At 35.8% G+C, this 23,766-nt stretch overlaps 1 protein-coding gene across 3 annotated transcripts in view; it reads right to left on the bottom strand.

Moving 5' to 3' along the window:
• Nucleotides 1-23,766, bottom strand: part of LOC147527904 (connector enhancer of kinase suppressor of ras 2-like) — a 198,623-nt gene that overhangs the window by 32,791 nt on the left and 142,066 nt on the right. For 2 of the 3 annotated variants that reach the window (XM_086619487.1, XM_086619488.1), the window contains exons 12-14: nt 19,946-20,036; nt 19,652; nt 18,391-18,636 (exon numbers count right to left, since the gene is read on the bottom strand). In XM_086619487.1, the coding sequence (XP_086475613.1) occupies nt 18,391-18,636; nt 19,652; nt 19,946-20,036 (338 nt within the window). Of the gene's footprint in view, nt 1-5,331; nt 5,367-18,390; nt 18,646-19,651; nt 19,653-19,945; nt 20,037-23,766 lie in introns of all 3 variants that reach the window. The other variant, XM_086619486.1, reaches the window with a different exon arrangement.

Here is a 23,766-nt window from a genome sequence, read left to right as displayed (position 1 = left end):
GATAGCAGAAGTACTGTATTCCAGTTTAAGGTATTTGATAAAAGCTGTAAGAATCAGGATACAAAGACATACCTGGCAAAAGATTTTGTAATGAATGCTGAGAATTGTCACCTACCAAACACTGAATATATGAAATCAACAGTGTAGCTGTACACACCTCTGCACTTTCGCTATCAGAGCAGTTACATCCGTTTAAGAACATCACCAGAATTCTGAGTATCCTGCATTTTCTGCTCCTACAAAAATTCCTCTTACAGTGAACAGAAGTGACCTGCTATTTCTTCATGACACAAGTGCCACTAAACAAATGCAACTGTGAATACCACCTCCATGCTGACACTCATTCCTATTTTCCTTTTCAGGAACATGTTTTCATTTTCTGCCATAGAAAGACAACAACTCATCTTTAATTGTCCCATATGGGTAATAAATCCCAATGAATGAATACAGTCTAGAAACAAAAATAATTTCTGTGATTGTTACTTACTTTTCATCTCATCTTTGGTACAATCTGTATTGTTGAATTTTTTTAAGTTCCTACTCTGGCAGTAATATATAGGATTATAAACTAGAAGTAATATAAAATCATTTTAGTGATAACAAACTGCTAATATATATTTACCATTGATCAGACAATAATTTTATATAGTAATTTCTGTGATTTGTATTAATTTAACTGCTCAAACAGCTATCCTGTTTGACTACCCCAATTTGCAATATTTTTTTAATCTATAAAAGTTTCCAGTAAGTAAAAAAAGACGACTATTTGCCAGAATTTATTCCTGGAGCAGGGATAAGTGAGGATGAATTACTGAGTAGTGTATTTAGTGTAGTTCATGTTCTGTCACGGTCCAGCATGCTCGGAGCATTCTGACTTGGGACCTATGTGGGATGTCCAAGTTGATGCATGGTCCCCAAACAGACAATTTGAGAGCTTTGCTTGCTGGTCCTCTGTAGGATGGCTCCTGCTTTGCCAGGTTACGTAAGTGTATGATCTCAAGTACACAGCACAGATGATCAAGAGATAATTTCAAAGCTGTTGGCTAGACATTACGGGCAACACTGAAACCCGCATTTGAAAATGTACTTAGAGCCTGCTGCCACCTTTGAAACACAGAGAGCTTGAGTAACACTCCATTGATCCACAGCACCTATGAACAACTACAAAATGGAACTTATCACCCTGCTCTTTTTGACTTGGCAAATACCTGGGAGATGTAAATTTCTAGATGCAAGGGTCATGCAAAGCTCTCTTCAACCTGCACCTCTCACATTCTGAATTACTTCAAGTGCAATCTGGTTGCAGCTCAGGGTCAAGGCCAAAATAATTCATTTGAGCAAATAAAAAAAAAAATAAATTCAACATATTAGAAAATATATTCATGCGGAAAAGTGTTGTACTTTATGTGAAATTTCCTTTTGGCTGGTTCAGAAGAGCACATATATAGCAATTTGGATTTATCTACCTGGTCACAGGAATGCATTTTTAACCACCTTGCCTGGATTCATGATTTGTATCTAAGTTATTAGAACCTCCGTAGCTTATGTGATGTATCCCTGTCACGACAAGTAAATTCTCACTAGAAATTTATTATTGAGTATTTTGTAGTGAGATTTGAATCCCTTCTCAGTTCCATGCTGGCTCAGAACTATGCTACCAGCTATTAGTATTTCAAGTAACAACCAGGTAGCCCAGATGCATCTGTACTGGTCTGCAGTCACTGCAATACAGGTGTATCTGTACATGCAAAGTTGACAAAATAATGTCAAGACTAAAAGTTATTTTCATAATACTTATCTCTTCTTACCTCTCCAGTATTGACCACAACTAAAAAAAAGTCACGTCACTGCGGACATGATTAAAAGAGTTTTTAAGCATTAATCCTTGCAAAGACAAGAGGTGGTGTGAAAAAGAACCTGAGCAGCATTTTCCCATGGAAACTAACTGCAAATAGTCACAAACCCCATCTATTCAACCAGCAGTTGTGCAATGCATGAATGACAATTCTTTTCTGCCTCTCCCTTGCAGGCCTGTGTGGTTAACTAAGCAGAGCAAGATCTTCAAAGCCAAGGTCTCTGTAGTGATGTCATGGTTACATTACGCACGCGTGTCTAGAACCCACAGATGTCAAGGTCTCCTATTTCTAGAAAAAAAAATTCTCCTAAAGTAAAATCAAGATCAAAGAACACAGTGAACACTGCTAAGATATACACTATACAGTATACACTATACAGTATACACTATACAGTATACACTATACAGTATACACTATACAGTATACACTATACAGTATACACTATACAGTATACACTATACAGTATACACTATACAGTATACACTATACAGTCTGGAGTTTGAAAAAAGCTGCAGCAGGGACTACATGTTAGATGCCCATTACCACTTTGTGGTCTGTGAAACAACAACAAGCAGGGAAAACTGCTTCCAGTAAAAAGGAAAACAAATTGGCTGCTTCTTCGGGAAGCATTTGCTTCGGCCTGCCTTCCTGAAGCCTCAGAGCACTCACACATTTAGTGCAGAGTGTCATTTTCTAAATCACGACACCTGCTTGGAAGCAGAGTCACAACTTGCCTGTGGCTGCCCTACTTTTCTAGCCACAAGACTTCTTAGAGCTCAGATTTTTCGGCATTTTGTCAGACAGGGGTAGAGTTTAACGAAGGGGCAGTATCTTACGATGAAGGGCGTGGGTACTTTGCACAGATGGTGAGAGTCTAGCCCTGTGCACAACACTGGGCCAAATATGTGAGGCCAAAATAGTTTGGAAGAAACCAGAGTTGTAACGCAGAAATACCTAGCTGTTCTTCTGCTCGAGGCTAAAAAGCAGCTTGCTTTACATCCTACTCATTCAAAGAGTTTAACAGCTAGATATTCATAGTAACATTCTGTAGTCTCAGATTTCCTACATAGCTGCGTTTCCAGTATATGTACATTCTACAATGTGCAAGAAACACCTTCTGGTTTGTTTTTTTCTTTTCTTTTTTTCTTTTTTTAAAGATGAAATCATATCACAGAAATTGCATAGGCAACTGTACAATTAATGAAGATACTGCTGTTTCATCCAAACATGTGAATCTATCCACAGTTTGTCTTCAGCTCTCCAAAACCAAACTATATGCGATGAAAATCTGCCATTAGTGCCCATCCCAGCTGATTTTAAACCGAAATATTTTTATTTTGTTTTAAGGTGTTTAAACCACTTGAAAGAAGGTTATTAGGAGCAAGAAGAAATCATTCTATCTCTTAAAATATTTTTCAACATATTGAGAAGATATAATATGATCATGTTTTGTACCTGAGATGTAAAATATGCGGGAGAAGGATTAGGAAAGGGAGTCATTCTATAATAGGATAGGAAAGGACAATCTTTTTCTAGAATATAAAAGAATAGCCTTTTGCTACGAAATTTTGCCAAAATTTCATCAAGTCATATGTCCCTGGAAAATATCTCTTGGCAGATGTCCAGTAGAGACTTGTGTTCTGTCCATCAAGGATGTTCCATCTGGATGGTAATGTCCCTGCCAAACTGAGCATGTGCAATCCACTCAGAATAATTAGGCATGCTTTGCTCTATGAAGAACAAAATTCCTTTACAACTCTTCCTTGTGGCTTCAAGAAACTATAGATGTGGAGAAAGAAGACAAAAAAGGGGTGAGAAGTATGATTTTTTTTTTTTTTTTTTTTTTTTTGGAAGGGGTCTGTGATTTCTTTCTGTTGCAGAAAGTCAAGTAGAAAGGATCTGAGGGAGGGAGCAGCCACGCTGGAATGAAAGAGGCTGAAAAAAGGGACTGACAAAAAGAAAGGGGAAACAAGTGCAAGGGAAGAACAGGACAATAGCACCTGGCGTGCTGGGAGATTAAGTGAAAACAGGAAATACATAATATTTACAGAAAACAGTAAGTTCTGAAAACTCCAATATAAGAGGTAAGGTCAAAAGGTGAAATCCAATTGTTAAAAAGAGACTGAGAGTAACACACTTTTTCCTCCCATGTAACCTCTGCCTTATACAAGATGGATGCTGCTTCGGCTCTGTGTTGGAATCAAATACTAAGCAGGATTTTTTTTAATTTGTTGTAAAAAAAGACTATACATTGAGCTGAGGTTAAGGATGAATGACGTAACGAACTACTACCATGGCAGTGATGGAGAGACGAGACCGTCTTCTGTGAGGTGAAGTAGAATTTTACCCTAGAAAAAGTCCTTCAAACTTCATCTTTACCCCACTTTCATCTGTGGTAACAGTGCTACTGAATTTAGTTGAATGTTGTTTTAAACATGCACAGCACCCTACCAGTGGGGAGACTTCAATAAATTCTTACCATTACAACTCCCTTCGAAATGAATGACAATGTTTAATACACGGATAAAGAGGTAAAAACGTTGACAATCCTGAAAAATCCAGCACAAGATGACTTGTATTTGGTGGTCAACAGCTAATATTGTTGTACCTCAGATTTCTAGCTGCAATGGAGTGATGTTTTTATCACTGAAAGAAATCATCGATTGTAAATCCTTTAGATTGGCAAAAGCACTCTGTGATTAATTATATTATATTCTGTGCATGGTTTAGCTTCTTAAATAGATTTAGGCCACATACAGGATGAAAAGATGCAAAAAAGAATAATTATCCATATGAACAGATTCCAATTTAGCTTAATTATGATGTTCTATCATGCACAAGTGTCTGTTATTTCAAACTTATTCTTTTAATATGACTTATTAGATGCAACTAGAATGTGAACATACTTCATCAGATAAACCGCAAAGAAAGAGAAAATTACTATTTTATCCATTAGAATTAGTTGATAAAATTCAAATGTAAGGGACAAACTGAAGTCCCTATTCTTAGTATTTATCAAACATGAGTCACAAATATAAACAAGTAATTTTTGTACAGACTGAATGAGCATGTACACGGTAATTGAAAAGTTCTGCATGTTATTTCCAAAAATCATGCTAGCCATGCATTATGCTTTTCATCCTCGGACTGATTCTGAAATACTAAATTTCAAAAGTAAAAAAAATAAAAATAAAGGATAGGGGAAAACATCCACTACTTTGTAGCAGTGTAATTCTCCCCCCAGTAATCTTTAATAAACTTACATCTGAAGTATTTTTTCAACCTTTGTAATCTATATTTACATTTGATGTTAGCAAATGAAAGTTATGACATTTACTAAACGATATAATGCTGTTACTAAATCTGAAAATTTATTCCTCAAGTATTGCAACTACATTTCTAAAAGTCAACAAGTAAATATAATTCATAGATAGACTACACATATATTTAAACACGGAATAACAGAAGTAATTACCTTTCAGTATCTCCACTGACTGTGTCCCCTGCTCTCTGTAGAAGAAAAACAAATAGTATTAAGCACAGCTAAAGACTGCGCTTCCTTAGCGTGCTCAGCACAGCGGTATCTGCAGTGAAAGAGGGCACACAAGTAAACCACAGTAGTCATTCTGTAACTCTAAAGAAAAGGAAATGGAAAATTTATTTCAATTTCTAACTAAATGTTACTTCACAAAGAAGATAGTATTTTAAAGCAACTTGCATCTGCACTTACGGTTTCAGCTGCTGTAGAACTGTGATTGAAAGCTCTTTAAAATATGAAAGGGAACAAAATGTTTTAGAATGTCAATGTTTGCAAAAAATGTTAATATTCGAAAGGGAGATTAAGCGTAAAGGACAAATATTACAATATAGAATACAGAATTTCGGAAGAAACTATAGATGATTTTAAAAACAATTATGAACTTGTCATCAAAACTTGCTTTAATAACATTTTTACATAGCTTTACATGACTTGATGTACTACAGTGGTTATTCCTCTGAAGTTTGGAATTAATATGTCTCTTAGTAGTAAGTGATTTAGGATTAAAAATAAAATCTTCAATCTGTTTTTGTTACTTTAAGCTTTATGATGAAGTTTTCTCATAGCTAAAAAATAGTTTTGCATCTTGAAATTGCAAAAATGTACGTTTTAAAATTAACATGTATTTGTTTAGAAATGCAGAAACCTGTACTTGAAAAATCTTTGACTATATGCTTTCTGATTAACCAAGTAGGAAAAAGATTGTTTTTTAGAAGCATAACGTTTGTGTTTTAGTATCACCACGTAGGCATACCGTCAGATATTTAATCACACATGACTTCAGAGAACAGCTACAAAACTGAAATGCACGTCGCACGGATAACAGACAGGAAGTCTGCTGGGTCTGTGCAACCACACGGGCTGTAACACAGGTATGTTCTAACAGCAAGTGTTTCTAAAATAACTTTAAAAGGTTCAGGGGACAAGCACGCGTTTTGCCACCTCCCTCCTTCACATATCCCTTGGAGTATCAAGATACAGCACCATTTATCATCTTTTACCACGCCATCTCTAGGTAATAGATGTTCTGCCGCTTGAGCCAGGCAAAAAAACCCAGAAGTGATCAAGTTACCCTGGTAATAACCAGTAAATTGGGAGAGGGTTGATGATACCACAGTAATATTGAAACATCTGAGGAGTCTTGTGCGTCACCTGCTTGCATCTAGCAAGATCAGACTAATTGTCTAACCTAAGATCAGAAAGACATTTTGCCCACAGCAGGACCATGTAAATCTGCATGACTACTTTTTCTTCTTTTCCCTTAGACATTTCTTTTATCCAAAGTACTCCTCATATCCAAAAGAGAATTCGCCTGACGCTGGAACACGCTGAACATACAGTAGGATTGTTAATGGCAAAGATTTCTTTCCAATCTATCAAGCATATGAAGGTACTGACAGCCTGTATGAAGTCAGAAGTGGATCACTAAATCAGTACGTGGAGCTCCGTGATGATCATTGTAATGATCACAGGGCTGAAATTAAAGAACGGGAAAGCACTTTTCCTGGTTGTGCAGCTGGTACATCCTGTGCCATGCTCGTGTTTTGGGTAAAACATTGCCAGGGTGAACCCACACTCAAGCCAGAGAATGTGCCATGGCAAAACTGTCCACAGTACAACATAAATGGCACAGACTTAAAAGTTTTCACTTATGTAAGCATTCCTGCCTCTTACCTTCTGTAATAATTAGGGAGCTACGTGGTTTACGAGTAACTCTTGTTGTTGCATTAAATACTATTTACAACTGAAAAATTTGCCTTTTACTTGTTCTGGTAATTGATTCAGTTAAAATGTGCCAGCAAATATGAGTATCAAAGATGGTTACCATTCAAATAAGACAACTTAGCTGATGAAAAGTAATGAAATTGTGCTCTTACACTTAAAAGCAGGGAGTTCTCCGACATACCTTGCTGAAACCAGGCAGAGGTAGGAGTTCCCTATTGAGGAACTGAGTACACAAAATTAAAACAGGCTTTCCTGAGTGCTCTGAACAACTTAATCCACCTTAGAGAGGTCTAAAAAACTTACAAAATAAAAATATACCATATAGAAATGTTCATATTTTCTTGATACAGCCTGTAAGAGATAACAGCAAAATATCTGTTTAAAAAGCTTCACTAAAATCCTGCATAATAAATGACATATTTCTGCTTCTGTTAATGGACTATTAAATATAAATGAACCAATCTGATCATCCCAGAAAATACTGCGGACAGCCTAGCAAAGTATTGCGCAGTCAATCGAGTAGAAGAACTTTGATGGCAGCACTACCCATGATACTGTTATAAAAATAAAATTTATTGGTACTAGAAAACTCAAAGATTTTCTTCTCATATCCCTTCGCCTTCTAGTGTTACTAATTTTAGCAGCAAAAAGTAGGAAAAATTTAATTTGGTCAGTTTAAGCATTTCCCATTTGATTTCTTAATTAGTAGAAGCCTTTTCTAAAGCTGCTCCTAAACTGAAAGTAAAGTGTTTTCCAGAAGAGGGTTTATTCACTTTCTCTCCTAAATGGGAATCATCTCACACTCCCTTCCTTGACAAAGCTAAAATAATCCTCCTTGTTCACACTGTGCTGGCCATCTTCTCTTCCTCGCCTGTATTACCAAATTTCAGCACCGCTAAAGAACCAGCCCAGTTACTTATTTCCTTCCAAAAAAAAAAAAAAAAAAATCCACAAAGAACACCTCTATTATGGGTGATCACCCTGGCTCGTGGCTCCAAGATTTCTTTTGATCAGATATATTCCATTAGCACCACTGTAAACAATTGTTTGGATGTTATGAACTTGCATATATTAGATGGTGAAAAGACATGCTAGAGTGAAACGTGCATTATTAATTATTATATATTAATTATTCTATTAATAAAACATGTTTTTCTAGAGGTCTTTCAACACCACTAATTTTTTGCATTAATGAGCACTAATTATCAAAGATACTGAATAATCTAATCTAATTAACTAAAGAATAGTCTGTAGTAGGGAAATTTTACAATGGCTCTATAATAGTGGGAAAGAGAAAAAAATATGAGTTAACCTTTTAACTGTTCATAGATTATGCAAATTGTAACTGATAACTAGTTCACTGCACTTTATAAAAGAGTAAAGAAGAATATCTGCATAAATACAGAGAAGGAAAAATAGTTGATATGAGTACTTGAGAGACATTTAGTTTAAACATAATTACAACGCTAGCAATAGAAAACATTTATGACCTTTTAAGTTTTTATCAATACTTAATTTATTAGGAAAAAAAATCTCTGCTCCTGACTAAATCATTAATGACATATGTTTTATTACCAGTATTCAAGCATGGACACCAGGGATTACTACAGGTTTAGGTGGATACACGTATCTATGACCTTTTATTTGACCAAATTTTTATCCGCAAAGAAGCTGCTATTGGAGTACAATCGAATTTCTAGCCTGACATGCCAACCTTATAAAGGGATTTCTTGTAGCATGTATGGAAAAAGCCAGACACTAGCATTTCCATACATATAGCTATAATTAATTTCCTTGTGTAATTGTAGTTGCACGTACAGATACAATACTGACAATGACGTATGTGGTAGACTCCCATCTGCAATTTCAGCAACCTTATATATAGTTTTTTTGAGCTGTTGCTTCTTAACAGTGTCATGACCTGATGTTTGGAAAATGAATTGCCTTACCCTAGTGCCCAAACCAAAACTTTTACTCCATCTTACTAAAAGGCCACTTTCATGACTAGTAGACATGTGGGAGGCTCAGGAGGCACAAGTCTTGTCATGCTGTCACACACTATAAAGCACAAATTCTGTGAAATCCAGGTCACCGGCACCTATCAGCCTTCTTTAGAGTCATCTTCACATTTATGTAGCTCTAGGGATTTCAGTGGATCTACTTCTGACTTATACAAGTAGAAATGAAAAGACAATAAGGCCTGTATCGCCTAGCAAGCAGATCTGATGATCCTCTCCCAAAGCAAATTCTGTAGAAATTCCTATTTACCCAAAATGTCTATAAATACATGGGAATCAAAAAATTGTTTCCTTGAATCAGGATTTCACAATGAAAAGAAATATTTTTTCCTAAGTAGTACAGAAACCACATATATCATAGAAAACAAAAGAACCCTGAACTGCAGAAATAGTGTGAAAACATCCACAAGTCATTGTTTATTTGTTTTTTGCTAGTGGAAGAGATTAGGATAGTTTGATAATGAAAGTTACTAATCTCAATTGGTCAAATGAGATATATTCACTCCATCCAGATATGTCTTTTACTCAGATGCAAAAAAGATTCTTTTACCTTTATTATACATACTGTTCTTCTATTCTTCTATACCCAGATACTGAATTCCCTACAAAAATGATTTCTCCTGCTTCTTAACTCACATATTCGTTATCCTAAGCATTTCTTTACATTATGTTCAAAAGTGAGACAGTAGCCTTGTTGCCAGGGGATTTACTTATCTCTCTAGTTCAGTGAGTTGATGCTTAACTCGTTGAATACACTTGCAAAATCATTATGCTCAGCTAAAAATGAAAGCAGCCTTTGAGGTTTTTCTTCCACTCACTCTCGTTGAGGGGAGAGATAATAGAGACAGGAAATAATCTCATGCACGCTACATCCATGTACAGTTCAGAGGTACTCAGTTTTTATGCTGAAAATAACAAGATGACAGGTGAGGAAACCAACCAACAACAAAAGGAAAATATCCACTCAGGATTTTTAATTATGTGGTACATTATGAATGTTATGTCACCACACAATAGGTAATAGAGAAACAGAAAAGTTTTTAACAGAACGAAAGTTCCCCTTTTGGAAAAATGTTACATCCAAAAGAGAAGCTATCCCAGATTATACATGAGGTTAAAAAAAGTATTCTAAGAGGCAGTATCTAAAGGAAGATTGCCCTTTGAGTAACAACATTTATCTCATGTAGTAAAGCAAAAAAGGTTCCAAAAGGACAAATCACAACAGTGGATAAACTGTATTTTATGTTGACCAAAGAATACCTTTGTCCTCATTAATCCACTCTTTAAATATAAGGGAAATTAAAGACATTTAAGGGAGGTTTAATCTGAACATAAAAGGGGTAAAAAATAAACTAAAATATCCACACTCCCCCCCGAAAAAAAACAGCAAAGATATTCTTCTTTTTCTTCAAAAACTAAGAATAAATACTGCGTTCCAAAGAAATGGATGGGGATTTTTGGTCAAAGAAAACCAGCATAATAACTTGTAAATTTATTTATGTTCTCCAAAACGCTTATGTTTTTCTGGAACAGACAGCACATATGATTTTGTTGCAATAAACTAACTAGAACTACTGAGTTTTCTGGAATGAGCAGTCATTCCATGTTGTATACTAGCAATCTTAATTTTATACAAGATGTACAGCAACTGAAGTGGACATTCACTTCCACTAAAGTTTAGAGAATAGAATTTTATTTCATCACAGAAAAATCCCAAGGTAGAATTTAATGCCATTTAATAAAAGGTACAGTGAAGTTCCACAGATTTCACATGAAAAACATGATGCAGTTCCTTCCTGAGGAAAAAACATTCAGAGCCCTAATGCAGCTGGAAAGGCAATCACATGAAATTATGCTGTTAGATGGAACGTGTTCCTGAACTGCAAGTTTCTACTGTCAGGAAGCCCAAACGTTTTCTTGCTGAGAAGTTAAGAACAGCCCACACACAGCCCAATACTCAGCAGTGATTTTGCTGCACAGGATTCCACGGGAAAGGTGAGGGAAGTGGAAGAGGAGGAGTGACTGAAGATGAAAGGATGTAGCGTAGCTCAAGAAGTGACGCAGGTCAGGGAAAAAGACAGTCAATTCCTTCCCCTTCCTTTTCCTCACTTTCTCCTCTCCTCTAGTACAGGCTACCCATGATGCTGCCTTACACAGGACTGACTCCTTTTCCATCATGCCATGCTTTCTCTCCTCCTCCAAAACCCCTGGCTCGTTCTCCAGCTGAGGAAGGTAGGAGCTGCCAAGAAGTTGAAGAAGGAAAGGACAGGGACCAAAGCCTGAGCCAGGCAGTAGAAATAAGACTCAAAGGAGAGTCTTCAGAGTTCTACAGCAGTACTTCCTGCATCCTGATCCTTTTGTCAGCAACAGGACATGATATTTGTATTACAAGGAAGATGAGTTTGCACATTGCCACTTGGTGCATTCTTCTGGGTGATAAATAGTGCAATTATGGTAGCAATAATATCAGTTGTAGCTAACGTTTATTAACAAATGCTGAATCACATCAATTTGAACGGCTGTTAAATATATCTTTAGACTACACATACAAAATCAGAAATACAATACTTTTTTTTTGATAGCCTGAAGAAATAATAAACCCAAGCCATAAATGTATTTGCTAAAATAATGCAAGATGGTAAATCTTGGCTCTGTTGTGACTTTCTGGAGTCAAAGTACTCCAGAATGCTTTACAAATTGCAATTTACACGTGAGGATACAGTAGGTTAACGAATGCTTCATTTGCTGACTTTCAGTGGTAGTTTGTAGTGGTTTGTTTGAATGCTGCAGAGTAATGTAATTTAAATATGCTCTAATACAGCAAAACTACTTACAAAAATATTATGTATGTTTGGATAAAGAGAGCCTCATATTTGCTTTGCTGTAAAGCAACATTACATAAACTATCAGTTTAAAGAAATCAAATCAAAAAAGGTACCCTAAGCATTTGGAAGCAAGCAATAATACATAGCCTGTCTTATAGCTGAATTGCTGAAGCAGGTACCACAGGCCAGTGCTAACACATGAATCCTAACCACTGCAGCACGTCCAGTGCAACATTCCAGGCCCTCTTGTGGAATACTGCACAACTGGAGCCCAGGATAGGTCTACAACAAATAAGGGAGATGCTCATACCACAGCTGAGCTTCACAACTGCACAGTGCTCTATAGAGACGGAGGGACCTACTGTGCCTGGATCCAGATGTAGTATATTTCACAGATTTCATAGATTTCTAGGCTGGAAAAAACCTTAGAGATCATCCAGTCCAACCGTCCCTAATCCCCATTAAACCATATCCCCAAGTAGTTCATCCACCCTATTCTTAAACACATCCAGGGATGGGGACTCAACCACCTCCCTGGGAAGCCTGTTCCAGTGGCTGACAACCCTTTCAGAGACGAAATTATTTCAGAAGTAAGCTGAACCATTTTTGTAAGTTGCTTCCAGATCTGAAAAGGTACATCTGAAACAAACATTGGTTTGCACTGTTCCAATGCAGGAGCTAAATTTGGTCAAACTTACAGAATCTACACAAGGTTTTCACTTTGTGTTACAGAGTGTCAAGAGTACCAGAATTTCAGATTCAATTGTAATTTCAGTTCCTTAGTGCTGTGGAACTCTTAGGCAAAACTTTTCGGTATATGACAGAACTTACTTTATGGAATAAGTTCCTCAGACCTAAAACCCAACACAAATCCAACTGCCTTCTTGCTTCTCCCTAACGCAAATAGGTTGTGTTTTGGTTTTTTTTTTAATAAAAATCAATGACAATCATATTTTATTCCCCTTATTTTCCCTTGTACTCTAAAATGCCTTTTCCTTTTTGAACTGTTCAGAAATTAATGAAGAGTGTAGTTTAGAGAATTATGTCTGAACAGAACTGTAAAGAAATACATTATAGACATTACTGCTGAAGGTTCCCATCTTACGGTACTAGCCAGATACTTGTCAGCTCAAGCCTTCATGTACACATTTTTTGGTACAAAACAAATGCAAAATAATCTCTTACAATTAATGCAACTGGACAGAATCAGTTTGAAGCTACAGAAACCAGAAAGACTTTATAACTGCTCAGAGGAGCTAATATATCATCCTCATAGCAATTTTTCAACATACCTGCAAGGTAGGGAAAGAAGGTTTTCCATATTACATATACTTAAACAAAAGCACAGATAGAATTTTTTCAGCAATTGAGGAAGGAAATTAAACTCTGAAAAAGTAATTCTCATCCTTGACAGCACAGTTTTGTTTCTTCCTGCAAAACCATCAAGGAAGAAATAAAATACGAACACTTTTCCTACAAAATTAGCAATAAAAGACTCCTCCTTCAGTCATATGGAGATGAACACATACAATTCTCCCAGACTATTTTAATTATTATACTTATCATAGTAGCACTCAGGCTGCCTATCATCCAAAACAGGCATCTGGAACATCTGCCACATCCCAGCATGCATGCCTTACAGAAAAAAACAGATCTACATTGGTTTTGCACACATTTTAGTTCTCAGCATGTACCATTAAACTTTATGTCATTTGTCAAGCTGCCTTCTGCAGCTCCAAGAGCAGTTAAACAGCATTTGCATCACTCTGTGCTAAAAGGCATGTATTACCAAGTTCCTGTGATCAGCAGGAAGAAAATAAAAAGTGAGTGAAGCAAGTGCTGTGAAACCATGACTAACCTTAAACTATTAAAATGCTTCAAATTATCTTTAAAATAAAAAGTGACTACTGCCATAACATTCCCAATGAATACCCTAAAGCAGCCATTATTTCCATTTTACTATGTAGGGAGTACTGAAACGAAAGAATCTATCTTAAAATTCATCAAAAATTAAGTCTCTTCTACACACTGAATTCTAATTTGCAAAAAATTTAGAAGATTCAATAGTTTGTAATCCAATATCTTAATTTATGATACTATAAAACAAAAAATCCCATTACTTTATAGATAATAGACCCAGAACATTTATCACCAAGTAAAACCAGATGAGCGATCACTATCTTACTTGAGAATTTAATGTAGTAATCAGCAAATTAAATTTCAGAGCTTCAGAAACTTGTGCAAATCTGAGGCAGTAAAACCACAAAGCTGTGGATTCTTTCTGGAATAAGAACTCCAATATTTCTTTTAGACAGAAGCTAGTTGCCATAGTGCAAAATGTAACTGAGCAGCAGAAAAGGTACAGTTCTTTAGAGTTTTTTAAAATCCTGATCATCAGTTTAAAGATAGAGAGTGTTTTCTATTCAAGACTTTTGTGTTTTGTTTTATGGGGGGAAAAATGCAAAATGAAAAATTTCCCATGTACATCTGTTCTACTGTGCAGGAGTCCTACTCGTTCAGTTAGTTTTCTTCAGAATGAGCTCTGGTAATACAAAATAAAAACATATTCAGATTTTAACTCTATTTTTGTAAGCCCAGAGTCTATCCCAACAGTGTATTTCAGCAATCCTATACTGGGTATACTTTTGTGATATTTACATATACCACACTATTTAGGCTTAATCTGGAAAATCAATGTCGCTTCAGAAGTGAAGCATTAGCAAACATAGGAAGTCATGTTCTAAGAAATACTCTATTGATGAATAATTAATTATAACAGCCTTCTTAATTGTAATTGACTCTTCCTCACGTTCTGCGACACGCATCACAAAATTGCGTACCAATTAAATTAGAGTTTTAAATATATCCTGAAAGGGGCAGTGTTTCTTGACAGGAGAGTTTTACTGCAACATAGCTTTATGCATCATTTTATATCCTGGGCATACTGCCAATATTGCATTACCTAAATATCCATTTTATATAGTAACTCTGCATCCTCACAGCAACTTATGAAATCAGTCTAATTGTTTAATTTTAGGTTCCAAACCAACATTCCTTCCAAAGCATTAATCTAATGGTGAATCTGTGCAATTACCAATTTTGTAAAACTTCTTATGTCTGTGTCTGGTAATTTAAACTATTGTTAAGTAAGTGCCTTTTTTTTTTTTCTTGGTAAGTGCTTAGAAAATGAAGGAATGGCTAAGTGTCACTGTGTATCTCAATTTCTCCTTCCATCATGCCATACTTGTTCGCTTACAAGACACTATCACCTTCCCTTTACTAAAAATTATTAAGATCCTATTCAACACTAGCATCTCTATTCTCTAAAGCATTTATCTGGGTTGAAATTTTGATCTATATTCAAAAGTTGTTCTAAGTGTGTGTTAAGTGTAGAGGAATTAATGGAAATTTGACTGTAACAGTTGTGCAGTTTTGACTTCCACTAAAAAAAAAAAACAACGAACAAAACACAAAAAAAACCCAAACCAGTTTTGTCAACTGATAGTACTGCCTTCAGACAGCTGAGAAAAAACAAAATATATACTACAAAAGCAAGGAAAAGGTAAGTGAACCTCAGACAAATTCTTTTTTTTTTTTTAATATGAAAGGAGTAAAAGCTGTTTTATGGAAATTTGATTAGGTAAAGTTTAGAAGTATCTTCTTTTGATTAACCTTAGTCTTGAATTCTACATTCATGAACTAAAATGCTTATGAAAATCCTGGTAACACCTTTAAATATTAAGTAAATGAGACGATCTACTTAAAATCGAACTTTCCATCTAAGAACACAGCTATCTGTTATTTTTCGCTTTCTTTTTGATATTAAAATGCCATTAAATTTTCTTTGATAGTCAAAATTTTCATTCTGGGTAGCTATCTTTCAAGGTAGACGTGCCAAACAATTTTTTGCTTCTCTTTTCAGAATTTTTTCAGTATTCAAAGTGTTGTTGATACAAATGATTCTGTACTTGCAAGAACCCACAAAAGCTGTGTCAGCGGCTCTTGTATTTTTATTGACTCATTTCCTCTGGCACATTTATAAGGCAGTTGTCTAAGTGCCTGAAATACTCTGATTCCTATGACTATCTCCTAAAAGGACTGTAAAAGTCTGTCTCTAATGTTGTTCAGAAAATTTATGGTGATAAAAGAACTTACACCACCCTGTCAGTCCTTGAATAATCATTTGACATGTGTCCTCCTCTGTAATTATTGCACATTAATAGTAGAGTTTATGCAGATACTGCGCTGACCAACCACTGCCTGTAATGTGATCTCCTCCCACATTGCTGTCTTTTTTCAAGCTTCCTGCATTTCCTTCAGACCTCTTAACATATTATGTCTTTAGGCTCTTTTTTCGTATTTATTATGTTATCATACAATATCATATTACTAATTTATCATGTCTGTTTCAAATAGTTGCGTTTCTTTCAATCCACAATGAAAGCCACAGAATGAAGAATTGCTCCAAGCCACTGTGACTTACAAACTGAAAACAGTTGACAAAAATAATTTAAAACTGCATATTATGATATTGCAGACCTTTAAGACATGATATTTCTATAATGTGCAGATGGTTGTTTTTCTGTACAGAGTGATTTGTAAACTGCCATCAGAACACAAAGCTCCTATGACAGTATGGAATTTGGGCAAGAAATTCCAGTTCTGAAGATATATTATCACGGTGGATATGTGGCACATGAATTTTCAAGAGAAATGCCATTTTTATTTTCAAAAGAGTAACCACTTCAGGACTATTAACTTCTGACTACTTCAGTGAGATTTGTATGTTGCCCAACAACTGCCTCCTTATACTTTCCCCTGAGGTTATAACTTCTGCCATTGCTAGACCAGAAGAGTAATAGATCTGATTCCATTTGGTGATTTCTTAAACTCAGAGTGTTAAATTCTGATTTAACTGAATTAAACAGCAACTTTTATCTTGACTTTGCCAGGAAATGTATTTTGCCTTGGAATTTAAGCAAAGTTTGCGGTGATGATGAAAAATAAATCATGTGACAACAGGCCTGAATCTGGGAACTTAACCAACAACTGCCATTATTTAAAGGGTGTAACTAGCATCTTACCCTACATGACTCATTTTCCTCTGTTCAGAAGTCAGGTGAGTCAACAGGTGACCATCACTCTTCCAAAAATTGACTAAATCCAGTTGATCCATCCACCAGGTTATGAAATACTGTTTGTTTTTTTGCAGACTTGCACAATCATTTTCTCATTCATCCTCGTAAACCAGCTCCTACTTTTTGCTCTGGATTTGAAATCCTTCTCTTTGACTTTGTGATCCTGATAAACTTTGTAAGAGTTTATGGACAGAATAACACCTTCCACTAAATGATCACATGACTTGATTTATAAACTAGTTGGCTTTCTCTGAAGCTGGGGAAAAAGACCTTCCATCTTTTCCAAAAATATTAACTGCAAGTGTCATAGGAAAGGGAAATTTTAATTTCCTGAAGACAGAAGAAAAGTATGTGATCTTCAGACTATCAAATGCTGACAGCTTGCAGCAACAAAGATGAATCGTTGGCTCTATTTCAAATGTATCCCCTTAGGTCAACCTCACTCAGCTCTCAGACTCGATGCACACACAGTCATCTCTCAAGATTTTGTGCAGAGAGAGAAGCATCGAGTAGAAGCCCCAAATGCAAAAAAGGCTGAAGAAACTTGCTACAAGTCCTGCTTTTCCACTTATGTCTTTCTAGGAGGAAATCTACCATGATTAGAAAATAAATAAACCTTGAAAAGTTTCCATATCAAGTGTGGGGAGGAAATAGGCCTTTTTTTTTTTTCAGTAAAAGACTACCTTGAAGATATTAAGGTTTGAACACAAAATACTTTGAAGCTACTACTCTTGTGTCATGAGAATGGAGCAGTCAGCTCCCAAACAGTAGGACCATGAGTAAAATTTAAGAATGCCTCTGTAAAAGGCGATATACATATACAAAGCATGAACAGTGAGGACCGATGTCTGAAAGGTTCTTATTTCAGGGCATCCAAATCAGCACAGTGAAATTCGGCAGTCATGAGAACCTACTGCTTTTTCTTGGTGGCTACAAGAACTAGTCAGTCATTCATCCAATGGATTCTATCATCTTCATAGTTTTTAGTCCAAAATATTTCCTCTATTAATCAGGATGAGCAAATTCACATCACTAGACCGTGGCCATGGTACTGCAATTTGCATCTGATATCAAATGGTCCTTGCCTTGCATTTTTCCGTTCTGTCTAGACCGTTCTTACATGAAAGCTACTGTGATACAGATTTTAGGCAACTTTCTTGGGCTATAAAATACAATATTAAAAGATAAAGTACAAGAATATGCCATGATACCTGTATCAACCCTAAAAGGAAAACATTTTAGTGTTTTTCCATGTACTTTCTGTAATGAGGTTTTTTGCTATGTACTTACGTGATAAAGTGGAACCGTATTGTTTTCCGCTAGCGAGAAATTCAGGACGTCTTGCTGTCCAGGTTCAAGCCTGACATTAATAGTAGATGTCAACACAGATGGACTAATAGGGTAGTTTGGGCTGCTTGTGTTTTTGCCCTTTTTTCTTGACCTACGACCTGTGTCCCTTTTGTTGTCTTTTTGTGTCAAAGGCTCTTCTTGGATAACCAGTATTTTGTCATCACTCAGATACCGCAGGAGTGAATTCTCAGAGTCAGTTGTTGGAGGGGAAAAAAAGAAAAAAGAAACATTAATAAGAGGAAACAAACAGAGAACCCTCTTGGCTGCATCTGTTTTGTCAGCTTGGTTAATTCCCCACTTCATCTGAGGCTCTTTCCTCTGACAAACTTATTTGTACCAAGGTTCCAATCAGGAGCAAACTAAGGAGCTGGCACAAAACCTAGGCACAGAAAAGACGGTGGCACATACCCAGGTCCTTGCATGGCAGATAGTATGAACCTAGTCCACATCATATGGCTTTTGTAAAAAAAGAAAATATAAATACAGCCAGGAGGTTTCAGTGAAATGTCAGAGACCATCACTTGGTACTGTTAAACTGGAAAGAGTCACGTGAATGTCAAGGGACCTGTGAGAGCTTGCACTGGGCTTGGTACTGCTCTTACTGACACCCGCTGCCATTTGAGGTGAAACTGAGCATACAAATCAAGTATTTGCAAATTGCATCAAGCAGGGAGCATCTCTGGGGCCATTCCAGAGACAAGGATTGTAATTTCAAGGAATCTGACAAACTGGAATAGTGGGCCTAAGGCAGTGCGCAGTATAGTTGGGCACAATTTCAAGATGGGAACTTGTCTGAGGCAACCAGTCTGAGGAAAGGAATCTGACTGTAACGGTGAAATACAAACTAAACATAAATCAACAGATCTGGAATAAATCAGAACAGACTTGAGTCTTCAATGAAATTTGTTTTCTCTTGAAATGGAAGACTACTGAACAAGGTATACTAAAATCCTGTATTAATTTTCAAGAGTATCATTCAATTTTGTTGTATTTTGCGTAGTGAAGTTGAACTTTGCTATCACCATGCTTCTTCAAAAGCTCATAATGGAATCAATAGAAATTTATATGATCAGGACTGCTTGTCTGAACAGTGACAGTACAATTGCTGATTCTGGTTCCAAATATTCATTCTTACTAATCAAAATGTGTTTCAAAGGACATTACCTTTACATCTGTAACATCGATTGTTGTTTTCTAGAACTCTAAAGATTAAGAACTGATTTGTATTAGCATATATCTGAATCTTCCAAGTCTTTTTTCCCTTGATGTGTTTCTTTATACTATAATCAGATAGAGTAAATCCTTCCAACAAATACAACCTTTTTATTTTCAGAAATAAAACCACAAAAACCCAGCTACTAAAAAACAGGCTCTTCTATATTCTCCATGGTACTCAAGAAAAATAGATTTGTTTCCTGTGGTGATATCTTTGTGCTTCTTAAGTAGCAAAGAAAAAAAAAAATCTTAGAGAACAGCAGAAGAAAAAAAAAAATACTCACCTCTGCTTCCCCTCTTGTACATGTTTTGTTCTTTTGACTCCCCTATCCAGCTGTACTCAGTAGGCATAGAAACAGGCCTTAAATCTCCTGGAAACAATTCAAGACAAGAAGATTGAAAATAGAAGGCTGTAGAGTAAGTAATACCTATCAATTAGAGGCATGGCATGACCATTGAGAGCAAACCTTTGAAGCAGCACCTATACATTACTAAATTGTAGCATTCAGGATCAATTGAACATCCTCCATGTCGGATTCTCCCCTTCATTATACTGATCTGAAGGAAAGTACCACTGGCTCGGGTGAAACTACTTGTAATCATAGAGCAGATTAAAAATTTATTTTTAAACTATTCTGTAAAAACCTGCTCACTCATTAAACAGATGTTTTGAAAAACAGAAAGGAGCAGTTTTAAACAGACTAATATGCTTTAGTGAAACTAGAAAGGTTATTAACACAGATACAACATGACATATTTGTCAGTTAAACAGTAAAACCTATCTGACCTGAGAATTCACAAGGTGAGGATTGACGGGGTCTCATAGTTTCAAGGAACTTTAATTTCAAATGCCTTAAAAAGGAAATATGGAGTGCAGCTTGCTATCAACAAAAACAACAAAGAACATTCAAATATTAGGATTTTAATTAATATGATTTTATGGCACTATGACCGTAAGATATTAATGTGCATTATTCATTCCCTACTACAGTATCAGTAGAACACTGAGAGCAGGCCATTAGATGAGGAATACTACAAAACCGACTATAAGGCATTAGCACTTTGGCCTTGTCTGTGTGCATTATTATCACAAAACACAGAAACACACCCTCTAGATTATGGGTTAAATTCTATCTGACCCATAAAGCCAAGGATTCCTCTTTCCGTATGCCAGCTGACTAAATTTAGCGTGCTTCTTTAGCACTTGAGCAAAGTTTTTTAAAAGTAGTTTGCTACTGTTCTGTTTCTAGGATAATCATAGAATTTAAATGTGAACAAGAGTTTCTTTTTCATTATAAATTTCCCCAGGTTGATTAGAGTGATAAAATAATTTCCATGGATTATTTCTAGGCTAATACTGGTTTTTATTCACCACTTTTCCAAAATACAGCTTTTTAGCTACTAAAATGTTAGGAGGATTTAAGAACAAACAAGTATATATGACAAGTATGATGCTGGATAACATGATTTTCTGAAAACTGAAGGGGTAACATGTACGTAGAGTACTGAGATTTCCCCATGTTATCCTTTCACTCACACCATAAAAGTTAGTATGTAATTAATTGTATGGAAAATATATGGAGTTTCCCTATCTGCCTAACAGTTGAAACTGCCTTCAACTACAAACATATTATTCAACTCCCAATCTCAAATTTAGTCTCAGAAGAACAATACTAATTAAGAAAAAATCCCAACAAATCAAACAAATGGAAGAATCGGTAATATGGAAAAGAACAAGAAACAAGTAAAGTTCATAAATTAAACCCCAAAATATGAAAATAAGAAAGCGTATAACAAATGAAGACCAACATAATAAAACTTAGCAGTATTTCTGTAAAGAGAAGAAAGGTCTGAAGCTCTGAAGAGATTTGTAACACAAATGCCAGATGCCACAGCACTATCGACATCAAAAATAGAAATTTAGGACAGGAAACACACATGCCACACAAAGGAACTAGTGATTTTGCAACCTGCTTATTTTACTTCCAAATTCTTTCCCAAACTAATGTAACCTATAGGCTGTTTTAACATTGCAACTTCGTTGTTCTTCTGAGGAGTAGAAAATGAGTGTGCACAAGTATACTAGTAAAAATTGGGGAAAAAAAATACTACTCCAGTAGAACAAAATTTGGATTTGGAAGGCTTACTAGATTAATTTGATCTGTAGTTTAAAAAAAAAAAATAAATCTTAGTTTAACAATTGTTTTTGAAACAAAGGCATATTCCTGAGACTTTAAAAATCAAATTTCTTCTAGATTTTCAAAGTTACAGAAAATCAGAACTGTCCATCATAAACACAAGAAAAATCTTTCATATTGCTTGGATCAGGCACAGAGCCCAATGTTTTAAGTCATCGTGCAGCATGAATTTATGAAAGCAAGCCAAATACATCCATCTGGCTCCAATTTTAATCACAGTTAAGATTTATCTTTCGTTCTAATTTTATTATAAAATGATGTCACCTATCAGGGCGATAAAGACTGAATATTGCTAGTCTTAAGACGGAATACTACTCTTCAGTGTTACAGCTTTTTCAAGAATCATATATGGCTGTAAAAGTTACTAAAAATATCATACATACAACAAATATCTATTAAAATGTCCCTATTCTGCAAAGGTAGTGTGTGTATCTATATATATACACGATCCTGTTCATTTTACAATTGATATTTTCCTCATTTTTTACCATAAATCCAGCTGTCGGTAACAAAATACAAATCCAGGGCAAAAGTTCTGTTTAACTGATAACCATAAGATCGGATTGTTTTCAAACTATTAGAATGACAAAACCAGCACACTTGGAAAGCTGGATGTGCTTTGTAGGGAAAGTCTCGCTACGGTGAATTATCACCGTCCCGTTGCACTGAACCATCACTGTGGTTTGATGTAGTTTGAAGCATCCTTGCAGCTGTCATCTTTTCAGACTTGAATTCTACCCTCTCAGCTCTCGAAACAGCAGGTGAAATTACTTAACTGTCCCTCATTAGCTGATCTTAGCCCAAAGGTAGTAGGTTAGAAACCTTAACCCAGGGAAGTTTTGGAAACGATGCTGGGGATATCTCACATATAAAAAACCTCAGGAAACATGTACTGACAGAGGGAAAATGCTTGTACATCTTAACTATCAAAATCTGCTTTGGCATCTGGGGCCGCCAGTTGCCTCTCTGCCAACATTTATGGTGGGGAGAACACGTCAGTCTGAGAACAGGGAGGAGAGAACCGCGTCGTCTCTAAGCACTAACAACTGAAAGAAGCAGGGGAAACTACATTTAATAACACCCATGGTACCAAATCCTGCACCGGAGACTAACGAGTTCTATAGCAGACCAACAGAATCAGGGCCTGGTGTGCTTAAAGATTTTTCTTTTCTTTCCCCAGCTGTGTTCCATTTCAGCTGTTATTGAATCTTCCGCTATAACTGCCTTTGGTATTATCTCCATTGAACTGCAGCACGTTTTTATTACTTGTGTTCTTCACAGACACATTTTTCTTTACTACCCTGAGCTTGTGAGAGGTTTTCCCTTTCCTAGATATCAAAGATCAAAGAAATTTAGGAACCTTTTTCAACAAAATGAGAGAAAGGAGAATAACCTAAGTCTCAGAGCGGGTGGATGAAGTACTGACTGATGGCATCACACACTATATATGCATGTCTCAGAAGATAGAACCTACTCAAACAGAATGCTATGATCAGGAGTCATTGATTCTCTGAGGCTCAGAAATAATGCCATTTTCAAAATTAGATATAATTACAGTTTTTAAAAGAAATCTTTTACCTTAAGTCTGTAAGCTTTACAAAAATAACTTACTGCCTTGAAAATGAAACCAATGCAAATGTATGGAGAATACACTGCTGTATTTCAGTAGTAGCATTCTAAAGTTCACCACAACCAAGCAAATCCATTTTTACAGATAAACAAACAAACAAATATTATCAATTCATTTTCAGCAATACCTTTTATATAGACATGTATAGAAGCACATATATATTTGCATATCTGTTCACCCATATGGATTTAAATACACATGAGATTTCTATATAAAATCAGACTTTATTATTGTTTTAATAGCATCTTATATATTTAAGCAGTCTCCATTCTA

The sequence above is a fragment of the Tauraco erythrolophus genome, chromosome 13, assembly GCF_009769465.1.
Source record: "Tauraco erythrolophus isolate bTauEry1 chromosome 13, bTauEry1.pri, whole genome shotgun sequence".
In the NCBI taxonomy this organism is placed as follows: domain Eukaryota; kingdom Metazoa; phylum Chordata; class Aves; order Musophagiformes; family Musophagidae; genus Tauraco; species Tauraco erythrolophus.
Note: the sequence above shows the minus strand (reverse complement) of the source record. Positions and strands in the feature narration are given on the sequence as shown.